This window comes from Lampris incognitus, chromosome 13, assembly GCF_029633865.1.
Source record: "Lampris incognitus isolate fLamInc1 chromosome 13, fLamInc1.hap2, whole genome shotgun sequence".
NCBI lineage: Eukaryota > Metazoa > Chordata > Actinopteri > Lampriformes > Lampridae > Lampris > Lampris incognitus.
Genome location: NC_079223.1, coordinates 48627524 through 48651089, shown reverse-complemented (window position 1 = coordinate 48651089; position 23566 = coordinate 48627524). Strand labels below are relative to the sequence as shown.

Genomic DNA, 23566 nt, shown 5'->3' with positions numbered 1-23566 from the left:
TTCGTTTGTGATCAAATAAATTTTAAAAATCACTGAAGTTCAGGGGTTCAGGAAGGATTTGCAGTTGTAATGTCAGTCCCATTAGAGTGACAAAGTGCTACATACCAGGAATGCAGTTTGACTTGCCCCAGTCTTTTATCTACCGTAGGATTTGCATGAAAGAGTACGTACGGCGTTGCAGCGTTGTGTGAATAATACTGACAGGACTCCTTGTTGAGGCTGTCTGGAGAACCAGTTTCTGAGAATCTTTCCCTCTCAAAAAGCCTCTGGGTCATTTGAGAGAATAAAACATGGAAGATAGGGAAGTGAGATTAAAAGTCTGAACTCCTGGGCGTCCAGGTAGCGTAGTGGTCTATTCCATTGCCTACCAACACGGGGAGCACTTGTTCGAATCCCCGTATTACCTCCGGCTTGGTTGGGCGTCCCTACAAACACAATTGGCCGTGTTTGCGGGTGGGAAGTCGGATGTGGGTATGTGTCCTGGTCACTGCACTAGCGCCTCCTCTGGTCGGTCTGTTCGGGAGGGGAGAGGGATAGTGGGGGGGGAATAGCGTGATCCTCCCACATGCTACGTCCCCCTGGTGAAACTCCTCATTGTCAGGTGAAAAGAAGCGGCTGGCGGCTCCACATGTATTGGAGGAGGCATGTGGTAGTCTGCAGCACTCCCTGGATCGACAGAGGGGGTGGAGCAGCGACCGGGACGGCTCAGAGAGTCGGATGATTGGCCAGGTATAATTGGGGGAGAAAAAGAGGGGGAAAAAATACTGAACTACTGAGATGGGACCAGAATACTTGACTCTTGGAAGAAAAACAAAGCTATTTGGATATCTAAGAAATCCATGGTCAGAAGCAAGCCAAGGAAAAGGGAGTGAATGATCGATCCCCTCTCCCCCCCCCTTCCCCCACCCTATCCTTCCCTGACTCACCAGGTACAATTTGGCATGCCACCGGTTAGAGACACTCCTGCAAAACATTGACCTGCCGCCGCTCAACAGTGCCAATAATGCCCAGTACTTCCTGCGCAAGCCTGACAAGGCAGTAGAGGAGGACCAGCGCGTCTTCTCAGCCTATCAGGACTGCATCCAGCTGCAGCTGCAGCTCAACCTGGCCCACCATGCCGTCCAAAGGTTGCGTGTGTCCCTGGGTGCGTGCCGCAAAACGCTACCCGAGGTGGGACCCGGGGCCCCTGAGGCCCTGGAGCTCATTCAGAACTCATCCACAGAACAGCTGAGGACCATCATTCGATACCTGCTGGACACACTGCTCAGCCTGCTGCATTCCAATAATGGTAAGGAACCACCCAGATGTGTATTTGTTCTGTTTTAAGGGTAAGTGTGTTTGTACTGTGGGCATGTTTGGTCATACAAAGGTATGTAACTGTATGTAGCTAATTTGCTGTTTTGCTATTAATGTGGAGCAGAAAAAGTATTTTTCATTTTAGCCCAGTTGTGGTAAAATATTATTTTAGAAAATGATGGCACATTATTCAAATGCCCAGTTAGAGGTTCCTAAAAATGACCGTGTTCTGGTGTTTCTTGGTTGCTATAGCCCAAGTCATTTATTTGGTTAGATTATTCTTATGAGGTTGGGCTATTACTGTGTTCATATGAGTATTACTTGATTGGCGGGTTGATGAAGAGGAGGTTACTTTTCCCTTACACAGCTCATTCTCTCCTCGTGCTGACCTCCCTTGTTCTCCTCCCTCCCATTCCTCCTCAGGCCACTCTGTGCCCTCAGTGCTCCAGAACACCTTTCATGCTCAAGCGTGCGAGGAGCTCTTCAAGCACTTGTGCATCAGTGGTACGCCCAAGATCCGTCTGTACACAGGCCTTCTGCTGGTGCAGCTATGTGGGGGTGAGCGCTGGTGGGGTCAGTTCCTCTCCAACGTGCTGCAGGAGCTGTACAACTCTGAACAGCTGCTCATCTTCCCCCAGGACAGGTTGTGCATCCAGTTGAATTTACCAATGCATTTTACACTTTCTTTTTGTTTAATGCTACTGAAAAGAGGTGAATGATGTGCTGACATTATTTTGGGACTACAGACATCAGTAATATTGTTCCCACCATTATATGTTACCATTATGACACCATTTCTGATTTTTTTTCTTGCCTGTTCCAGGGTGTTTATGTTACTGTCCTGTATTGGCCAAAGATCACTAAGCAACAGCGGTGTGCTGGAGAGTCTCCTCAACCTCTTGGACAGCCTGCTGTCCCCATTACAGCAGCCCCTTGCTGCCCACCAGCGCAGGACTGAAGGTAAAGCTCTACAATGTCAAGTCAATTTTATTTGTATAGGCTGCTGCTGCTGCTGCTGCTGCTGCTGCTGCTGCTGCTGTTGTTGTTGTTGTTGTTGTTGTTGTTGTTGTTCTTCTTCTTCTTCTTCTTCTTCTTCTTCTTCTTCTTCTTCTTCTTCTTCTTCTTCTTCTTCTTCTTCTTCTTCTTCTTCTTCTTCTTCTTCTTCTTCTTCTTCTTCTTCTTCTTCTTCTTCTTCTTCTTCTTCTTCTTCTTCTTCTTCTTCTTCTTCTTCTCCTCCTCCTCCTCCTCCTCCTAGGGGTCGCCACAGTGGATCATCCGTTTCCATCTCTTCCTGTCCTCTGTCACACCAGCCACCTGCATGTCCTCCCTCACCACATCCATAAATCTCCTCTTTGGCCTTCCTCTTCTCCTCTTCCCTGGCAGCTCCATATTCAGCATCCTTCTCCCAATATACCCAGCATCTCTCCTCCACACATGTCCACACCATCTCAATCGTGTCTCTCTTGCTTTGTCTCCAAACCGTCCAACCTGAGCTGTCCCTCTAATATACTCGTTCCTAATCCTGCCCTCCTTCATCACTCCCAGTGAAAATCTCATCATCTTCAACTCTGCCACCTCCATCTCCTCCTCCTGTCTTTTCATCAGTGCCATTGTCTCCAAACCATATAACATAGCTGGTCTCACTACCATCTTGTAAAACTTCCCTTCAACTCTTGCTGGTACCCTTGTGTCGCAAATCACTCCTGACACTCTTCTCCTCCCACTCCACCCTGCCTGCGCTCTCTTCTTCACCTCTTTTCTGCACTCCCCGTTACTTTGGACAGTTGACCCCCAAGAATCCTTAACAATTAATGCCTTTAATTAAACTAAAAGACATGTGTTGTACCGCTATGCCATCCCTCTCAGGCGAGAACAGAGAAATGTCTGGCTGAGTCCTTCCCGAGTCATGCAGGAAGTAATTGGACTTTGACCACGATCACCTTAAACCATCTCACATCATGCACTGCAGTATTTCAAGTGTTTTTAGTGTTCTGAACCTAGAAAACAACAGACAGATGAAGGTATCCCATCCATTTCTGTCTTTCACTGGAAATGCACTCTTTGTGGTGCAAGTACAACCAGAAAATCAAGTGGGTCCTATGATAGTAAGAAAACGCTACCCAGAGGTTAACAACAGGCAACCGGGCGCTTGTTGATTTGTAGTGTCATCTTGAATGCATTGTGTATCAGCACAATAGAAAGTGCTTAGGTGAGATGGTTAACAGGAGTGGGGATTTTAACATGCTTTCTAATATTGAAATGACAGACATGGTAACCTCTGTAATAGCTTAACAGGTGGCTTTTTCTCTGAAACGCTACTAGCATTTACTGTCCTCGCTGAACAGGGTCGCTTGTTGTGTTAACTAAGCCTTAACCTTCTTAAACAGTTGGAAGAGTCCGTTAAACCCAGTCTGTGTGTGCTTTCTAGGTGTGCTGGACATCCCCATGATCAGCTGGGTGGTGATGTTGGTCTCCAGACTGCTGGACTACGTGGCCAGTGTAGAGGACGAAGCTTCCGGTGGAAAGAAGCACCTTGTCGGGAAGGACAGAGAGAGGACCTTCACAGGTACTCGAAGTCATAAAACCCAGGTTTATTGGTATTGTCAGAAAGACATTTTAACTCCCATTTTTCACTGTTGGGAAAATGTTCGGTGTTTTTCAGCATTGTAACATCCCCCTACTTCTCCCACTGTTGTCAGGAAAGGTGATAGTTTTTTATTTGTATTATTTATCAGTTTGTTTTTGGTATACATCCTCATTGTGAGTCAACCATTCAGCTGCCTCAGTCTCTGAGGCTTCAGATGGTTGTTGTTTTTTTTCCCATTTTGTTCATATTTGAGCCTCTAGCACATACCCTCTTGTTGAGACAGTAGAGATATGAAGGGGTAGGTTAAGGCAGGGATCCCCAACCACCAGGCCACAGAACAGCACCAGGCCACAAAGCATTTGCTACCAGCCCGCAAGGAAACAATATGGTATGCAATATTCAAATAAAAGCCTAGTGCTGGACCGTGTAACACTAGAGGGCTTTTAATTTGAAACGGATACTTGAAGTGTGTACAATGATGTAGTTTCATCACTCATTGACGTGGCATTCGGCAGACCAATGGTAGCTAACTTCATAACTCAGAGACGCACTTGGTCATCTTGCTACTAGCGGCTAGCTAGCTACCATGAGTCCCGGTAAAAAACAACGTCGCTTGAGTTTCTTCAGAAGAGGTAGGGGAGATAAAATGTCTAAAGATGCTATGATTCTACTGACTTATAAGCCTAAACTATATTTTGGTCGTTATTAACCCACCCCAGGTCCGTCAGAATATTGTCAATATTAAACCGGTCCGCGGTACAAAAAAGGTTGGGGACTCCTGGGTTATGGTATTATCATTCACATAATCCATTCGTTATGGAATTCCTCTTGGTCTTATTCTCTAAAGGGATTTAAAACATATTTGTTCACAAATGTTGATCGAAAGTGCTCTTTATCGCTACTGTTGAATATTCATAAACAGAATTTCAAATCATATGAAAAATGCTGAATGCTTTGCAGTAAAAAGATTGGATTTGATAATTCAATGTTCTGAATTCTTGCTGTCGTATTTTCAGGTTCAAGAGCGTATACTTTGATGGAGTTTTAACTCTAAACTCCTATATGTTAAGACAGCCATATACAAGAGTCCGCGGTGGTGTAGCGGTCTAAGCATCGGCTTTGTGTCGACACAGTTGCCCACTGGGGACCGGGGTTCGCGTCCCGGTCTCGTCAGATCCGACTATGGCCGGACTCGATGAAGCAGCAATAATTGGCAACGCTGTCTTCGGGAGGGGGGCGGAGTCGGCTTGTGTTCGTCACATGAATGCGTCTCTGTGTGTGTCGGAAAAAGCAGTAGTTCAACCTGGATTCGCCTTGTCACGAAAGTGGCGAGGTGTCTCCTTCGAGACTGCTGGCCAGAGAGAACGCATGCAGTACGAAGGTGGGTGTTTGAACTGAATTAGGGATCGATTGGCCACTAAATTAGGAGAAAATCAGAAATAAATTTAGAAGAAAAGACAGACGGATACAGAGAGAATCTACCAAAAGCCATACACTGAAATGGTGTTTCTCCATCTCTCCTGTTCTGCTGAAATGAAGGTAATCAGTGGAGCTTCATCAACAACAGCCTTCAGTCTCAGAACTCCAGCAGAGCCACCAAAGGGAACAGCAGCCTGGACCGACTCTACTCGCGCAAGATCCGCAAGCAGCTCGTCCACCACAAACAGGTAAATGTGTCCTTTCCTAACATCACGAAAACATAAAGCCAAATAAAGGTAAAGGTAGTATTTTTAAGGAGTCATTTAGATTGATGGTTCTCTAATTTGGTCTTCAGAACACAACTAATGCTGGTTTCCTATCCTGCCAGGTAGTTAAGCATGTTCCACTACTGTGCCAGAGTAAAAACTCCCTTATTAGCTGGAACAGTGTGAGGAAAAAAGTAGAACAACAGCAGTACTGGTGATTCTAAAGCACTGGTGTTGAGAACCATGATGTAATCATGAAAATGAAGAAGGCCATGAGGCGTCGGGCTGATTTTTGAGAATGTCATCAGCACTAAGAAGCACGTGAAAAGCTCTTGACAGCAGCTCATATTAGCTGCGTGGTTCTGGCTTGTTTCGCTAGGAGCTGCTCATTTGAGTCAAGTTTGCTTTGCAGTGCCGGTTCTTACAATTCCCTGTTTATTGCAGCAGTTAAATCTATTGAAAGCAAAACAAAAAGCTTTGGTGGAGCAGATCGAGAAGGAGAAGATCCAGAGCAACAAAGGATCTTCCTACAAACTGCTGGTGGAGCAGGCTAAGCTCAAGCAGGCCACATCCAAGGTAAGCAACCTGGGATTTACCAGATATGTGAAGCAGTTTTTAGACCAGGGAGTTTGGATGGCTTGCCTTCATACATTCCATTGTTCAGAAATTAAGTCTGTAATATTTTGTAATTTGTGGAAGTTGACTCCTCAAAGGTAAAATAATGCTCCCATGTGACATGAAAAATGTCTTGGGAGATCTTAGAGCTGTGCTTTTGTCACTGGTGTCATTGTTTAAACATGGTGACTAAAAAATATCAGAAACTGATTTAGCGGCTTATTGTGTTTATCTTGCAGTTCCGCCATACCATGTTGGATAAATGTTACACGAAAAGATTAGTAGAATTACACAAAGGACATAATTGGCTTACAGAGTCATTGTTCCCTACTGTCTTTTTATCCCAGCACTTTAAGGACCTGATTCGTCTGCGGCGTACGGCCGAGTGGCCTCGCTCCACACTCGACACAGAGGCGGCAACAGCCAAGGAGGCCCCAGAGGTGGAGCTGATGCCTTTCACGCTTGCCCACGAACGTTGCATCACCGTCGTCCAGAAACTGGCCCTCTTCCTGCTCTCAATGGACTTCACCTGCCATGCTGACCTGCTGCTCTTTGTCTGCAAGGTACAAACCCTACAGACCTAGCAACGAAATCAGAAGGTTTCTACTCATGACTGTCAAATCAATGGTCCAATCTGTTTGTCTGCTGTAGGTCCTGGCTAGGATAGCAAATGCGACCCGGCCCACAATTCACCTTTGTGAGGTGGTGTCTGAGCAACAGCTGGAGCGACTGTTGCTCCTTTTAGTAGGGACAGACTTCAACCGCGGGGATATCTCTTGGGGGGGTGCCTGGGCACAATATTCCCTTACCTGCATGCTACAGGACATCCTGGCAGGTAGGTGGTGCCTGTCCTGTTGTTCTGCCGAGAGGTTTGGCATGTAGTCAGTAATTAAACCTATTTACATTCATTTATTTGGGTGAAGCTTGTTGAAGGAACATGTCTGAATGACTTTAATGAGGAAGGTCGACAGTGACCTGAATCGGGTCAACCTTTAAACGTGTACGGTTGTTGGTGCAGTGGTCCAGTATGTAATGTATCTCATCCTAAAAGGTGAGCTGCTGTCACCAGGCCCGTTGGATGTCATTGATGAGGTGGTAGTTGCCGAGGAAGCAGCGGCCTCCTCTTCCTCGGTGGGGGCAGACTCCGACGACTCTCTGCCCCAGGCGGCAGCTATTCCCTTGGTGGGGAACATCGACGAGGCCCTGGCACCTGATATCATCGCAGGTACACCTGGGACCTCCTCTGTTTTCCAAAGTGCGTTGGTAGGCTTGCCTGTAACCCACACCTTCCCAACACGCCAAACGAAGTTTTCCCATAAAGCCTCTGCTCACGATGAATTATGTTTGTGTTGTAAAGTTGTTTCTCTCTCCCTCTTCTCTCCTTTTATAGCTGCATGTTGCCCTCTTTTCCTCTACAGTATTTTTTTACATACTTTTTTTTTTGCTTTTGTCTAGACTGTTTTAGTTTCTCATGTCCATTCTGAGTTGTCTATTTGAATATTGTTAGTTTTGCCATTTATTGTTGGAGTTTCAACATTGTAAAACACATGTAAGAAAAACAAATGGTCGAGTTAAACATACAAAATTTATCAAGTGATTTTAATTCCGCTTGCAAAAAATCAAAATAAAGGATTATTTTAGAATATTTCTTAAACCTTATCAATTTGAAAATCTTAAAAGATTCAACTGTTGGTTCAATTCACCATCAGAATTTTTCAGCCAGATTGTCACAGTTTGAACCAGTGATGGCCAGCCTGTCATTCCAGTGTCTGGCATTTTCCTCCAGTTCAGGAGGAATCAGTGGTTTGATGACCTTAAAATTCCCCAGTAACTTTCGCGAGACAGGCCACTGTGGGTTTTCTTTTTTTTCTTTAGTGTTTTTGCTTGGCAATATTAAAGCTGTTTTCATTATCCAAAGGTGCTCCACCTCTATCATCTTTGGAAAAAGATAAAGACATAGACTTTGACTTGCTACAAGACCTGATGGATGTTGATATTGATCCTTTAGATATTGATTTGGAAAAAGATCCACTCGCCGCCAAAGTTTTTAAGGTACGTTGTGCATGACTCCCCATCCCCTAGACCGCGTGTTGCTTCATTCTGTCAGTCTCCTCTGCTGTGTTACCGCCCTTAAGTTAACGGGTGATTGAGTGAGAAATACGTCAGTACTGCACCCGCTCGAAGGAACACGGCCAAACAACGATTCAGCTCCGTCGGCCTCAGCTAGGGCTGTCACGATTGTGAAAGTTCAGTTGACGATTAATTGTCATACAAATAATCGCGATTAACGACAACCCCCCCCCCCCTCCCATTTTACTTTTCCAATTACCCTGTTTTCTGAGCCGTCCCTGTTGCTGCTCCACCCCCTCTGCCAATCTGGGGAGGGCTGCAGACTACCACATGTCTCCTCCAATACATTTCTTTGGCTATATACTGCGTTACTCTGTCTGTTAACGTGCACCATCTGGTACTGTCACGTTTATATTTAGACACTCGTCCGAAAGCTTCAGGAACAGCTTCATCCAGCTGTTTTTATACAAATGAATGGAAATGATTCTAACCATTGTGCAAAATGATGGCGGTCAGCTCAAATAATCATGATCAGGCCATTGTGTAATAATTGTTACAGCCCTAACCTCAACCTACACATTTTTCAGCCAAGCATCAAATAAAGATGGAAATCACATTTTTGCATTTCAAAGTGCAACAGAACAATTACATCGTCCTAAATCTGCCCCACAGCCCAGCTCTCAAACTGACAACATATTCAAACAAGTAAGCCTGAACTGTAAGAGTTTAAAGTGACTCAAATATACACTACCGTTCAAAAGTTTGGGATCACCCAAACAATTTCGTGTTTTCCATGAAAAGTCACACTTATTCACCACCATATGTTGTGAAATGAATGGAAAATAGAGTCAAGACATTGACAAGGTTAGAAATAATGATTTGTATTTGAAATAAGATTTTTTTTACATCAAACTTTGCTTTCGTCAAAGAATCCTCCATTTGCAGCAATTACAGCATTGCAGACCTTTGGCATTCTAGCTGTTAATTTGTTGAGGTAATCTGGAGAAATTGCACCCCACGCTTCCAGAAGCAGCTCCCACAAGTTGGATTGGTTGGATGGGCACTTCTTTGAGCAGATTGAGTTTCTGGAGCATCACATTTGTGGGGTCAATTAAACGCTCAAAATGGCCAGAAAAAGAGAACTTTCATCTGAAACTCGACAGTCTATTCTTGTTCTTAGAAATGAAGGCTATTCCATGCGAGAAATTGCTAAGAAATTGAAGATTTCCTACACCGGTGTGTACTACTCCCTTCAGAGGACAGCACAAACAGGCTCTAACAGGTACTATTTAATGAAGATGCCAGTTGGGGACCTGTGAGGCGTCTGTTTCTCAAACTAGAGACTCTAATGTACTTATCTTCTTGCTCAGTTATGCAACGCGGCCTCCCACTTCTTTTTCTACTGTGGTTAGAGCCTGTTTGTGCTGTCCTCTGAAGGGAGTAGTACACACCGGTGTAGGAAATCTTCAATTTCTTAGCAATTTCTCGCATGGAATAGCCTTCATTTCTAAGAACAAGAATAGACTGTCGAGTTTCAGATGAAAGTTCTCTTTTTCTGGCCATTTTGAGCGTTTAATTGACCCCACAAATGTGATGCTCCAGAAACTCAATCTGCTCAAAGAAGTGCCCATCCAACCAATCCAACTTGTGGGAGCTGCTTCTGGAAGCGTGGGGTGCAATTTCTCCAGATTACCTCAACAAATTAACAGCTAGAATGCCAAAGGTCTGCAATGCTGTAATTGCTGCAAATGGAGGATTCTTTGACGAAAGCAAAGTTTGATGTAAAAAAAATCTTATTTCAAATACAAATCATTATTTCTAACCTTGTCAATGTCTTGACTCTATTTTCTATTCATTTCACAACATATGGTGGTGAATAAGTGTGACTTTTCATGGAAAACACAAAATTGTTTGGGTGATCCCAAACTTTTGAACGGTAGTGTAGATGTGATCATTGACCAAAGTCTTGGCTAGGGTTACACATACGTTCATTCTCTTTACTTCAAGTTGTGAGACGTTCTCTCATGTGGATGTGGCCTTAGGCAAATGGATGACTCTGTTAGTGGAAGAGAAAATGGCTGGGCTTTGTTCGGACAACAGGGTGATAGTACTTTGCATTTGTTCCCACTGTACAAAGTCCATGTTGTGACAATAGAGTGACTGCATTCCTTTATTTCTTTTACCTCTTTCTGTTTCACGTCTCACTCTCCCCTCCCTACTCGTCTGCAGCCAATAAGCAGCACCTGGTATGACTATTGGGGTGCGGACTATGGCACATATGGGTATAACCCTTACATAGGGGGTGTGGGCATCCCAGTGTCTAAACCTCCAGCTGCAACTGAAAAGCCCGGCTCGCAGGGTCTCTCAGTCTCCGTCTCACAAGGTGAGTAAGACTTGACTTTTGCACATATGCCTCCAATTCTCATGTCAACATTTTGCTCCAGTATTTCTGTTGATTTTGTCCATCAGCTAGTCTAAACCACTTGTAATGCTTAAAAGACATTATGAGGCAGAGGGTGTCTGTCAGGGGTTGTTGTTGGGGTATTGTCTTTTGGCTTGACACACTAGGATGAACGTTAATGTCTGGATGGATGTGCAGGCAGCAGTTGTTTAACTATTCAAATCATGTACACATCCAGTGAATATGTATATATCTAGCTAAAACGTGAAACATCACACACAGCCCTCCCTTTGTAATGCTGATGTCAAACACACAAGTAGGCTGCATTGCTCTTCACCAATGTGTTATGCTCTTCAACAACTTATGTAGACCAGGAAGCGTTCTCTAGCTCTCCCTCTCCCGCTACACAGAGGGAATTTCACTGCCAGTTAAAACGTAATGACTGTGTTGTGTTGCCAGACAACCCATTAAGAACTACTATGAAGGAAAAGCAGACCCCTTGTCTCAGGCAAGATAAAGAAGCTCTTGGAGACCATTTCCTGTTTTGATTTGGGTCATGAGAAGAGCCAGTTTTGCGGTGTCAGAGGTGGGGTTAACCACAATGATTTGCACTCTCTCCCCCTCTGCACCCTACAGCCTTGGACGCCCGTCTAGAGGTGGGCCTTGAGCAGCAGGCAGAGCTGATGCTCAAAATGATGGCCACTCTGCAGGCGGACTCCATCCTCCAGGCACTCACCTCAACCTCCCCTACAGGTATGGATGTACTGAACTGCTCAGAGGCACGAGCACTACTGCAAAGAGAAGTAACAGGAAAAGAAATCGCTCTAGAAATGAACAGTAGTCGGGGTGTCCAGGTAGCGTAGCGGTCTGTTCCGTTGCCTACCAACATGAGGCTCCGGGTTCAAATCCCCGTGTTAACTTGATCGGGCATCCTTACAGACACAATTGGCAGTGTCTGTGGGTGGTTAGCTGGGTGTGGGTATGTGTCCTGGTCGCTACAATAGCGCCTCCTCTGGTCGGTCGAGGCGCCTGTTCAGGAGGGAGGTGGAACTGGGGGGGAATAGCATGATCCTCCCATGCGCTACGTCCCCCTGGCGAAACTCCTCACTGTCAGGTGAAAAGAAGCGGCTTATGACTCCACATGTATAGGAGGAGGCATGTGGTAGTCTGCAGCCCTCCCTTGATCGGCAGACCAGAATGGCTCAGAAGAGTGGGGTAATTGGCTGGATACAATTGGGGAGAAAAAGGGGGGGGTGGTAGTCATTTCAGACTAAACATCACACGTCTTTTGCTGCCTGGTGTTCAACTTTTCCATGTTGTGCTAGATGAGCCTTATCCGTGAACTCAGTCACACGTTGGAAAGTGGTCTCATCTAGATGCAACACAAGTCTCTGTTGGATCTGCTCCTCTTTGGTTTTCAAACCATCGATGGTAAAATTAGTTTGTCTCACCCATTCGTTCAACAGCTGGCTCTGTGCCTTCTGAAGGATCTTGCTAGCTCGGTGGCCCTTGACTGAAGAGCTCATCTGCAGGCTCTTAGGTGTAATCCCGCTCCGTCTGCACTTCAGGCTTATATTAATCTTAACAAGTTTCAGGCAATCCTCGCTGAAATTAGCCAGATGTCTTGATGTGTGCTCAATAATTCAAGAATTTAAATCCCTGTACGTCCACTGTGACAATAAACCATGTCTTAGATAAGCTTTTTGTGGATGACGTTCATAGGATGGTCTGTTGTCTTGATGAATGCTGTCCAGGTAAGGAAATTCCAGAAAGTTGAATATCTGGACTCGGTGTTTATCGGGCGAAATGTTTCATCACCCATCAAACTGACTTTGTCAGTCTCAGCTGACTATAAGTATCCCCAACCTTATAAACAGCACAGTTGCGTCGCAACCGAAACCAACCATCAGTCTCGTGCAAATTGCCGTGACCATTACTTAGAGTTAAAAGGGCCATGTGACTCTTCACAGAGGACTGGGGAATAGTTACAATCACAGCGTTGTAAGATGGGGACAGAAAAATCTCACAATTAACCACACATCTTCCAATGCTGTGATGGCAACTACTCCCAAATCCTCTGAATAGTACATGTGGCCGTTTTAACTAATTAATGGTCACGGCAATTTGCATATGAGGCTGATCCTACCGGCGGCACAGTGGCCCAGTGGTTAACACTGTTGCCTCACAACAAGAAGGTCCTGGGTTCGAACCCCAGGCCATCCCAGGTCCTTTCTGTGCGGAGTTTGCATGTTCTCCTTGTGTCTGTGTGGGTTTCCTCCGGGTGTTCCGGTTTCCTCCCAACATCAAAAAGACATGCATGTTAGGGTTAATACTCCTGCCTGTGCCCCTGAGCAAGGCAATAGGAAAAAGAATTGGAGTTGGTCCCCGGGTGCTGCAGCTGCTCACTGCTCCTGTGATGAATAACCCTAGGACGGGTTGAATGCAGAGAACAAATTAATTGTAAGAATACAATGTCCAGTAAAGTGGCTTTCATGACTGGTTTCAGCTGTGATGCAGCCGTGCCAGATATGAGCGCCATATGATGGTCTGACAGCCAAGCTATCATGTTGTGTTCTGTGATCCTTTCGGGTCTTTTGCTAAATATTAGGTCAATCTGGGTACTGTTTGTTACTCTTGTTGGACCTTTAACCATTTGAGTCAAATTAAAACTATCAGTAGTTAGCCTGAGCTTTTTCCTTAAGGACCTGTCTTCCCAGTTTAAGTTGAAATCTCCCATGACAAGGAGCTCTTTTTTGATATCACATTGACATAATAAGGTGGCATGGTGGTGCAGTGGTAAGCATGGTCGCCTCACAGCAAGAAGGTCCTGGATTTGAGCCCTGGGGTAGTCCAACCTTGGGGGTCGTCCTGTGTGGGAGTTTGGATATTCTCCCCGTGTTTGCGTGGGTTTCCCCCGGGGGCTCTGGTTTCCTCCCACAGTCGGCCATACTAAATTGTCCCTAGGTGTGAATGTGTGTGTGGGCCCTGTGATGGCCTGGCAGCCTGTCCAGGGTGTCTCCCTGCCTGCCGCCCAGTGACTGCTGGGATAGGCTCCAGCATCCCCGTGACTCTGAGAGCAGGATAGGCTGTTTGGATAATGGATAAAAGCTGATGTTTGAAGAGGGTGGTTGATAAATGACTATAAGTATATAGGACATCTTAGGTGGTAAAATCATGTGTAAGCCTATACATTCCAAATCAGTTGGCTCTTGCCATTGAATCTCATTACAATGAATATTTATATATGCCATCACCTTTACATATGCCATAACCCCGCCCCCCTTTGCGTCCGGTCGGTCTTTCCTGAAAATGTTATAACCTGGAAGTTGTAGAACAGCAGATGGGGAGTTATCATGAAGCCAAGTTTCTGATAAACAGGAAATCTAATTTGGACTCTAATAACATGATTTATCTGATCACCTTTGATTTTAAGCTTTGTATATTTAGGTCTCCACCCACTATACCCTAATACATCTAATATACCCTGATACACCTAATATACCCTGATACACCTAATATACTGTAATACACCTAATATACAGTGCATCCGGAAAGTATTCACTTTCCCCACATTTTGTTATGTTACAGCCTTATTCCAAAATGGATTAAATACCTTTTTTTTCTCTCATCAATCTACACACAATACCCCATAATGACAAAGTGAAAAAGGTTTTGTAGAAATCTTTGCAAATTTATTAAAAATAAAAAACTGAAATATTGCATGTACATAAGTATTCACACCCTTTGCTATGACACTCAAAATTGAGCTCAGGTTCATCCTGTTTCCACTGATCATCCTTGAGATGTTTCTACATCTTGATTGGAGTCCACCTGTAGTAAATTCAATTGCTTGGACATGATTTGGAAAGGCACACACCTGTCTATATAAGGTCCCACTGTTGACAGTGCATGTCAGAGCAGAAACCAAGCCATGAAGTCAAAGGAATTGTCTGTGGACCTCCGAGACAGGATTGTATCGAGGCACAGATCTGGGGAAGGGTACAGAAAAATTTCTACAGCTTTGAAGGTCCCGAAGAGCACAAGTGGTCTCCATCATTCGTAAATGGAGGAAGTTTGGATCCACCAGGACTCTTCCTAGAGCTGGCCGCCCAGCCAAACTGAGCAATCGGGGGAGAAGGGCCTTGGTCAGGGAGGTGACCAAGAACCCGATGGTCACTCTGACAGAGCTCCAGCGTTCCTCTGTGGAGATGGGAGAACCTTCCAGAAGGACAACCATCTCTGCAGCACTGCACCAATCAGGCCTTTATGGTAGAGTGGCCAGACGGAAGCCTCTGCTCAGTAAAAGGCACATGACAGCCCGCTTGGAGTTTGCCAGAAAGCACCTAAAGGACTCTCAGACCATGAGAAACAAGATTCTCTGGTCTGATGAAACCACGATTGAACTCTTTGGCCTGAATGCCAAACGTCACGTCTGGAGGAAACCAGGAACCTCTCTTCACCTTACTAATACCACCCCTACAGTGAAGCATGGTGGTGGCAGCCTCATGCTGTGGGGATGTTTTTCAGCGGCAGGAACTGGGAGACTAGTCAGGATCGAGGGAAAGATGAATGGAGCAAAGTACAGAGAGATCCTTGATGAAAACTTGCTCCAGAGCGCTCAGGACCTCAGACTGGGGCGAAGGTTTACCTTTCAACACGACAACGACCCTAAGCACACAGCCAAGACAACAAAGGAGTGGCTTCGGGACAAGTCTGTGAATGTCCTTGAGTGGCCCAGCCAGAGCCCAGACTTGAACCCCATTGAACATCTCTGGAAAGATCTGAAAATAGCTGTTCAGTGACGCTCCCCATCTAACCCTACAGAGCTCGAGAGGATCTGCAAAGGATGGGAGAAATACCCCAAATATAAGTGTGCCAAACTTATAGCTTCATACCCAAGAAGACTTGAGGCTGTAATCGCTGCCAAGGGTTCCTCAACCAAGTACTGAGTAAAGGGTGTGAATACTTATGTACATGCAATATTTCAGTTTTTTATTTTTAATAAATTTGCAAAAATTTCTACAAAACCTTTTTCGCTTTGTCATTATGGGGTATTGTGTGTAGATTGATGAGAAAAAAGGTATTTAATCCATTTTGGAATAAGGCTGTAACATAACAAAATGTGGGGAAAGTGAAGGGATGTGAATACTTTCCGGATGCACTGTAGCCTGATGAGTGATGAGATGTTTCTCCCACTAAACTTTGTGTCCAGATGAACTGATTCAACTGTCTGGGATTTCCTTACTTGGATCGAGTGTTCGTCAAGACAACAGACCATCCTAGGAACTTCATCTACAAAAAGCTTGTCTAGCATACGGTTTGTGGACACAGTGGACACAGAGGGATTTGAAATGTGTCCAAGTCAAGCGAAATGCCCAGCTACCAGATTTCAGTCCTAAACTCTTTTCCTGCTTTCCAGTGACCCAGGCCTCCAATGGGACTGATGACTCCTTGCTGAGGGGGCTGCATGGAGGAGGCTCCCCTCCAAGTTGCTGCCTGATGGTCCAGACCTCCTCCATCCCCTTGCTGAGTGCCTGTTTCAACAAGCTCTTCTCCATGCTCCAGGTGCACCATGTTCAGGTCAGTACATACCTGTCCTCGCATGAGATTCAAATATGATGAGCTAGCGTGGATTCAGGAGATTAGAGGGTATGGAAAGTAGAGTTTCGACTGTGTAGCCTGTGACTCCCTAGAACTAAGATGGAACACACACACAAACACACACTAACACCAGATTCACCATTCATTTCATGTCTGTACTGCTTGAGTGTCCACTTGAATGATGTTGTTGTGTTCTGGCATGTTCTGTCCACCCACGGCCCATCCACAGCGTGGTATATGGGAAACAGTGGAGGTAATGTATAGTGCCCCCCTCCCTCCTTTGTGAGGTGTGTGCCTGTGTTTGTGTGACCCTGGACTCTAACATGTGGTTAGACTGTATATACACCATCTGAGATTGATGTTAATGTTTTAAAGGAAAATTACGTGTTTTACTTTTCTTGATCCTGGGTCTTATTTTCGTAGCTTTTGCCACCGTGCATATCCGCTGTGATATTTTACTCACCGGTTTCATTGTGGAGGTTTTGGACATGGGACCCCCGTTCAATTCTGCTTCACAGCAAAGACTTAGGAGGCGACTGAACAGGAGCACCAGACATGTTTCAATAAGTCCAGTTTGACCCAATAATCTAAACCACATATGTTGAGGTGAAAATGAAAGTACAAGTTGAAGGTTATCGCCCAAAATATCCAGTATTAGTGGTGGTCAGTTGTGTTGCGGAGTTACTTCCTGGTTCAACTTGCAGGAATGATGTCATACTTGGTGTAAGAAGTAGTAACATGAACCAGCCAGCCAGCACAACAGAAGTCCTAGATAATGGGAAATCATGTACGTAGTCTGTTTTTCGCCCCGTCATTCAAAACACAGGTTTGATTCTTGTGTTAAGTTGCCCCAGAACATGCTGTTGTAACGCTCTGTCTGGTCTTGTGTCCAAAATCCCCAAAATGAAGTTGGTGAATGAAACTATATCATAACCAATATGCACAATGGGACAAAAAACAAAAATCTGACTCAGGTTATAAGAAACTGGAATTTTCCTTGAAGTCTGTGGTGCTCACCCAGTCGCTGTCTGTGATGAGCCTGGGGCATTTCAGTTGGTGTCAAGCCAGGATTTTCCCCATGCTGAAGCGTTGTTCTCTGCTGTAGTTGGAGTCCCTGCTACAGCTGTGGTTGACCCTCAGTCTCAACTCCTGCTCCAACGGCAGTGAAGAGAGTGGATCGGACATCTTCCTCTTCAACGCCAGTCGAGTGCCAACCATCCCACTCAACCAAGGTCAGGGGGGCTCAGCCCTAATCGTTTACCTCACTTTTACACCTCGCTGTCAACAGGGAGCCGGAGTTACAAGCCCATGCTATTCGACCTGTGTACACTCCTTGGGCAGCAAGGTGGCCCAGTGGTTAGCACTGTTACCTCACAGCAAGAAGGTCCTGGGTTTGAACCCTAGGCCGTCCCAGGTCCTTTCTGTGTGCAGTTTACATGTACTCCCCATGTCTGCGTGAGTTTCCTCCAGGTGCTCCGGTTTCCTCCCACCATCAAAAAGACATGCATGTTAGGTTAATGTTAGGTGCCCCTGACTGAGGCATGGCAAGAGGAACTGGAGTTGGTCCAGGGCGCTGCACGGCGGCCGCCCACTGCTCCTAGCTACACGGCTGCCCACTGCTTCCAATGTGTGTGTTGGGATAGGTTAAATACAGAGGGTGAATTTCCCCACAGGGATTAATAAAGTACATCTTATCAGATCCTTTTGTCATCTTTGGCTTCCTCTGACACGCTTGATAAATCCTGAGGTTGTTGGAGATAAAAATCCATCTATCCAAACCGCTTATCCTGCTCTCAGGGTCATGGGGATGCTGCAACCTATCCCAGCAGTCATTGGGCAGCAGGCGGGGAGACACCCTGGACAGGCCGCCAGGCCATCACAGCCCCCCCCCCCCCACACACACACACACACATTCACACCTAGGGACAGTTTAGTACGGCCGATTCACCTGACCAACATGTCTTCGGACTGTGGGAGGAAACCGGAGCCCCCGGAGGAAACCCACGCAGACATGGGGAGAACATGCAAACGCAACACAGAAGATGACCCGGGACGACCCCCAAGTTTGGACTACCCCGGGGCTCGAACCCAGGATGTGATGGATTAATAACTTTCTTCAGTTTCAGCATTTTAATTCATGTTTCAACCGTGTGTGTGTGTGTTTGTGTGTGTTCTCTTTCAGCATCCATTGGCAGTTTCCTGACTGTTCTGGCTTGGTACCCCAACACCTCCCTGAGGACCTGGTGCCTGGTGCTCCATTCTCTGACACTGATGACCAACATGCCGGCCTGTGGTCAGTTCTCGGCACTCTGTGTGTTTCACTCTATGCGATCAGCTGTGTCATAGTGTCAAAGTACACGAGTTCTGGATGTTCCCACAGTTCTCCTGCTTATATTTACCCTTTTTTTAATAAGATCAGGTTTAGATGGAACTTCTGTAATCCCCTCAATTCGCTGGTTCGAATCCTCGTGTTACCTCCAGCTTGGTGTCCCTACAGACACAATTGGCCGTGTCTGCGGGTGAGAAGCTGGATGTGGGTATGTGTCCCGGTCGCTGCACTAGCACCTCCTCTGGTTGGTCGGAGTGCCTGTTTGGGGGGGGAGGTGGAACTGGGGGGAATAGCGTGATCCTCCCACATGCTACGCCCCCCTGGTGAAACTCCTCACTGTCAGGTGATAAGAAGTGGCTGGTGACTCCACATGTATCGGAGGAGATGTGGTAGTCTGCAGCCCTCCCCAGATCAGCAGAGGGGGTGGAGCAGCGACCAGGACGACTCGGGAAGACTGGGGTAATTGGCCAAGTACAATTGGAGAAAAAAATGGGGGAAAATCCAAAATAATAATAATAACAATAATACTGCACCTTAATACCAGGTGGTACTGATTCAACATATTGATTTATTAATCAACAGACTAGAATATTCAAAGTTGAATTTATAAGATGGGTGAAAAAGTTTTCCTTTTTTTTTCTTAGAATTATGCACTTTCTTCAACACGTGTGATTGTGTATTTGGTAGTGTCTGTGTGCATATAACCTGTGTTTGACACTCAACAGCCTCGAACAGCGGGATGAACGCCCGGGAGAGCACAGCCCAGCAGATGGTATCTGACCCCACTCTGGTGCATGTCCTGGTGCGCTTCCTTTCCGGCAGCAACCCCCATGGGACGAGCCAGCACAGCTCGCAGGTGGGGCCCACCGCCACCCAGGCCATGCAGGAGTTTCTCACCCGGCTGCAGGTGCACCTCTCCTCTACCTGTCCTCAGATGTTCAGCGAGTTCCTGCTCAAGCTGATGCACACCCTGTCCAGTGAGAGGTACGAGCTGCCAGTTGTGAATGATTCCTGTGTGGTGTTCTGACCGACGTCGTCCACGCACAACGGGTTGTCATTTCTTAGAAGTGATGACGTGAACTGTTTATTGGTTCTCATGACTACATTAACTATACATTAGGGGTGAGGGTTATGGCTAAAGCCTGTTATGTAATTTTATACCATGATGTAGCAAATTTTCTAAAAATCCAATTAGGAAATGGCTCACTGGTTAATCTTTAGGTGGTAAAAGAAGTTATTCACATCTCCACCACTCGAACCTTTTTCCTAGGATGAGGAAGTAAGGATCAGAGGTAATTCTTAAGTGCAAGTGACTTACTCTCGAAAACATCCAATCACCATGAATTTACAAACCAACTAAATGAAAGTGGGTGTAGGTTAAGTGTAGGCAGTGGTGAAGTATATAGGGTTAAGGTTCGATAGTGGTTATGTTTATCAGAATCAGAATAATTTATTCATCCCCGAGGGCAAATTCGGTAAAGGGTCGGACCCTTTCGTCGACTGGTTAACGTAGTCACCCGTGGTGCAGGAGACACAGGTTCGTGTCCCGGCTGCGGCGGTTCCCAGACTGCCCCTGAATTCACTCCATTGTCTATGATTAAGGTTAGGGTTAGGTTAACGTCAGGTTGTCATCGTGTATAACAACGTGTAATTTATTGGAATTCGGATGAGGAATAAAATACCACCCACCCTCACTGAGTATTCCTGATCCTTCCTTGGAAAGAAAATTCACTTCCAACAACAACAACAAAGTCTGCAGTGTATATTTTTCTATTTGGTGTTGGATTTTATAAATCTGAACCGTGTTCGCAGTACTGACGTGACATCCCATGTAGTGACGAGTTCCTTGTCATCTTGTTTTGTTTGGGAGGTGTCCTGTCCAGCTTTTACAGCTTTGTTCTCCTCCATGTTGTTCTCACCTGGAAATCACAGAGCAGTCACGCCCAAATAACGTGAATCAGTTTTGTGAGGAAGTGGGCAGGAATGGCCCACAGATTTGCAATGTGGCGCCAAGCATACTAAAGGGAAAGGCTTCCACCTTGGAAACTATATATATATAAATCACAGAGTTGAGTCAGTTCATCTGGACACGTTTATTGAGAGAAACGTTTCATCACTCATCTAAGTGACCTCTTCAGCCTCAGCTGACTGCAGGTATCCCACCCTTAGGGCCCAGACACACCAAACTGACTAGCAGCAACCAATGCCGACTGTAGCGTCGCCTCACTTCGCCTGCCGTCTGGGCCAAAAAGTAGCACTTGAACACACTGCAAAGACTACATCTGGCGGCCAGCTAGCATGTATGTTCTGCACTGATTCGCTAAGCTGAACAGCCACTCGGAGTGATCTCTCTCACCGGCAGGCTCCGCCGATTCAACATGCGGAATCGGCTGAAAAGCTGCCGACAGGGGTCCGACTAGTGCCGACGGTGCGGGACACACCGCAAAAGCAAGGCATTATGCCCCTTTCCCACTACATGGTACCGGCTCGACTCGACTTGACTCGCAGAGGGTCGTGTTCCATTACCGTAACAGTACGCCTCAGTGTAGCTGGTCTGCATTGATTTTGGTACCCACTCCAGTTTTTTGGAACCTCAACAAAGGTGGTACCAGAAAAGTGGTAACAGTTACCAAAATGCCTGTACTTTCCAGCAATGGAAAACGAAAAAGTGGAGTTGAGTTGAGCCATGTCGTGGAAAGGGGGCATAATTGACCTCTTCAGTCTCAGCTGACTGCAGGTATCCCACCCTCATAAACAATACACTAACTGCAGGTATCCCCCCCCCCCCATAAATAGTACAGTGGTATAACGACCCAAACCAGCAACCAGTTTCATATGCAAATTGATGTGGCCATTATCTAGCGTTACAGTGGCCATGTATACCATTCACAGAGGATGTTCATACCTGGATATTGAGCATGCATAAAGATACATCTAAATCTCTACCATACTAAAAAAGTTTTTATTCTGTAATGACATCTTATCAAAGTACTTTCATGTAGCCTCTTCTGCATCTATAGAAAGATTGGTTTTGTAAATGGTCACAAACAGAGCATGTTTTAATCTATTTCAGTTATTATTGGCAGCCATGTGCCATGGAGTACGCAGGTTTTCCATCCAACCCAATACTACACTAGGTGATTTCCCTGATTAATCTATCCACTTTGGTTGAATGTGTACTAATCTGTGAAATCATCTGGTTTAATGCCTGGTTGGATGGAAAACCTTCATACTCATGGCACTCCATGTTACATGATACCTAATCTATTTGATCAGCATCTGAAAGAGCTGCAGCACTAGCAGTAACATCTAGGGCTCATCATGTTTTTATTGAACACCCCAGGGGTCCGTTCCAGTCAGGCCAAGGTCCGTTGGATGCCCAGGTCAAGCTACTGGAGTTCACTCTGGAGCAGAACTTTGAGGTGGTGTCGGTCAGCACCATCTCCTCGGTCATAGAGTCCATCACATTCCTGGTGCACCATTATATCACCTGCTCTGACAAGGTGGTGTCGCGGAGTGGCTCAGACAGCTCCGTTGGCGCCCGGGCCTGCTTTGGTGGCCTGTTTGCCAACATTATCCGGCCAGGGGACGCCAAGGCGGTGTGTGGAGAGACCACACGTGACCAACTGATGTTTGATCTTCTCAAGCTGGTCACTGTGCTGGTACAGCTTCCTCTCTCTGGCGATAGGGAGTTCAGCGGACGTGTGCCACCAGCCGGATGTGGAGCAGCTGATAGCAGCGTCTCGGATGAGGAGAAGGTGTGTGGTAGCAAAGAGGGCTTAACTGGAGGATCCATGCCCAATCAGGGCCCTGCTGCAGGCGTGGCCGACCTGGTCTTGGCTAATCAACAGATAATGAGCCAGATCCTCTCTGCACTGGGCCAATGTAACAGCAGCGCTATGGCAATGATCATAGGTAAGGCGGGCTGTTGAATCAGAAGGAGAAATCTGCATGGGTGAAATTGATTTAGAGATCCTGTAATAATGAGTTTAAGTAGCAAATATAAAAATCTTGTCAGGTTAGATCACTTTTAGATCTATGGTGGATTAGTTAAAACCATAGTAAACCTTTTAAAATGAATTTTCCTTTCTAGAAACTAGGTACATAATGAGGCTAAAAGAATTTGTTGGTTTTAATAATGTAAGTAAATGGACCAAAAAATGTTCTTAACACAAAGTGACAAGAACCCGTCTGACATTCATCTCTTTCCTCAGTTTAGCTGACGATCTCCTCCCTTTTGTAGGAGCTAGTGGTCTCCACCTGACCAAACATGAGAACTTCCACGGTGGTCTGGATGCTATCTCCGTAGGGGATGGCCTGTTCACCATCCTCACCACCCTCAGCAAGAGGGCCACCTCGGTCCAGGTCATGCTGCAGCCCATCCTTACCTACATGGCCTGTGGCTACATGGGCAGGCAGGTGAGAAGCAGTGTTGGGTAGAAGGTCAAGTTGTGTAAAAAAAAATCAACAAAAGAGCTATTGCCTAGAATGAGTTTTTTGCTGGTTGTAGTTTGCAGGGGTGACCTAGAGTAAATTTTGTTGCGTTAAAGGCATTGAGATCAAAATGCACCATGAAATGGGGAGTCGCTTGTTCGAATCCCTGTGTTACCTCGGGCTTGGTCGAGTGTCTCTATGGACACAACTGGCTGTAGAGACGAGTGGGGAGCCGGATGTGGGTATGTGTTCTGGTCGGTGCACTAGCACCTCCTCTGGTCAGTCGGGGCAGTTGAGGGGGAACTGGGCGGAATAGCGTGATCCTCCCACGTGCTACTTCCCCCTGGTGAAACTCCTCACTGTCAGGTGAAAAGAAGCAGCTGGTGACTTCACATGTATCAGAGGAGACGTGGTAGTCTGCAGCCCTCCCTGGACCAGCAGAGGGGGTGGAGCAGAGACCGGGACGGCTCAGAAGAGTGGGGTAATTAGCCAAATTCAACTGGGGAGAAAAGGGGATAATAAAAATTCACCATGTAAAGAGGGTTTGT

The 23566-nt window shown here is 46.0% G+C and overlaps 1 protein-coding gene across 1 annotated transcript in view; it reads left to right on the top strand.

The window, feature by feature from the left end:
• birc6 (baculoviral IAP repeat containing 6) overlaps positions 1-23566 on the top strand; it is a 274230-nt gene that overhangs the window by 68450 nt on the left and 182214 nt on the right. The window contains exons 29-46 of the mRNA XM_056291274.1: positions 930-1288; positions 1720-1939; positions 2120-2256; positions 3725-3862; positions 5423-5550; positions 6016-6144; positions 6531-6746; positions 6835-7018; positions 7235-7408; positions 8102-8235; positions 10483-10636; positions 11291-11407; positions 16074-16234; positions 17361-17487; positions 18438-18548; positions 19310-19568; positions 21928-22499; positions 22828-23003. Coding sequence (XP_056147249.1) covers positions 930-1288; positions 1720-1939; positions 2120-2256; positions 3725-3862; positions 5423-5550; positions 6016-6144; positions 6531-6746; positions 6835-7018; positions 7235-7408; positions 8102-8235; positions 10483-10636; positions 11291-11407; positions 16074-16234; positions 17361-17487; positions 18438-18548; positions 19310-19568; positions 21928-22499; positions 22828-23003 — 3496 coding nt within the window. The remainder of the gene's footprint in view (positions 1-929; positions 1289-1719; positions 1940-2119; positions 2257-3724; positions 3863-5422; positions 5551-6015; positions 6145-6530; positions 6747-6834; positions 7019-7234; positions 7409-8101; positions 8236-10482; positions 10637-11290; positions 11408-16073; positions 16235-17360; positions 17488-18437; positions 18549-19309; positions 19569-21927; positions 22500-22827; positions 23004-23566) is intronic.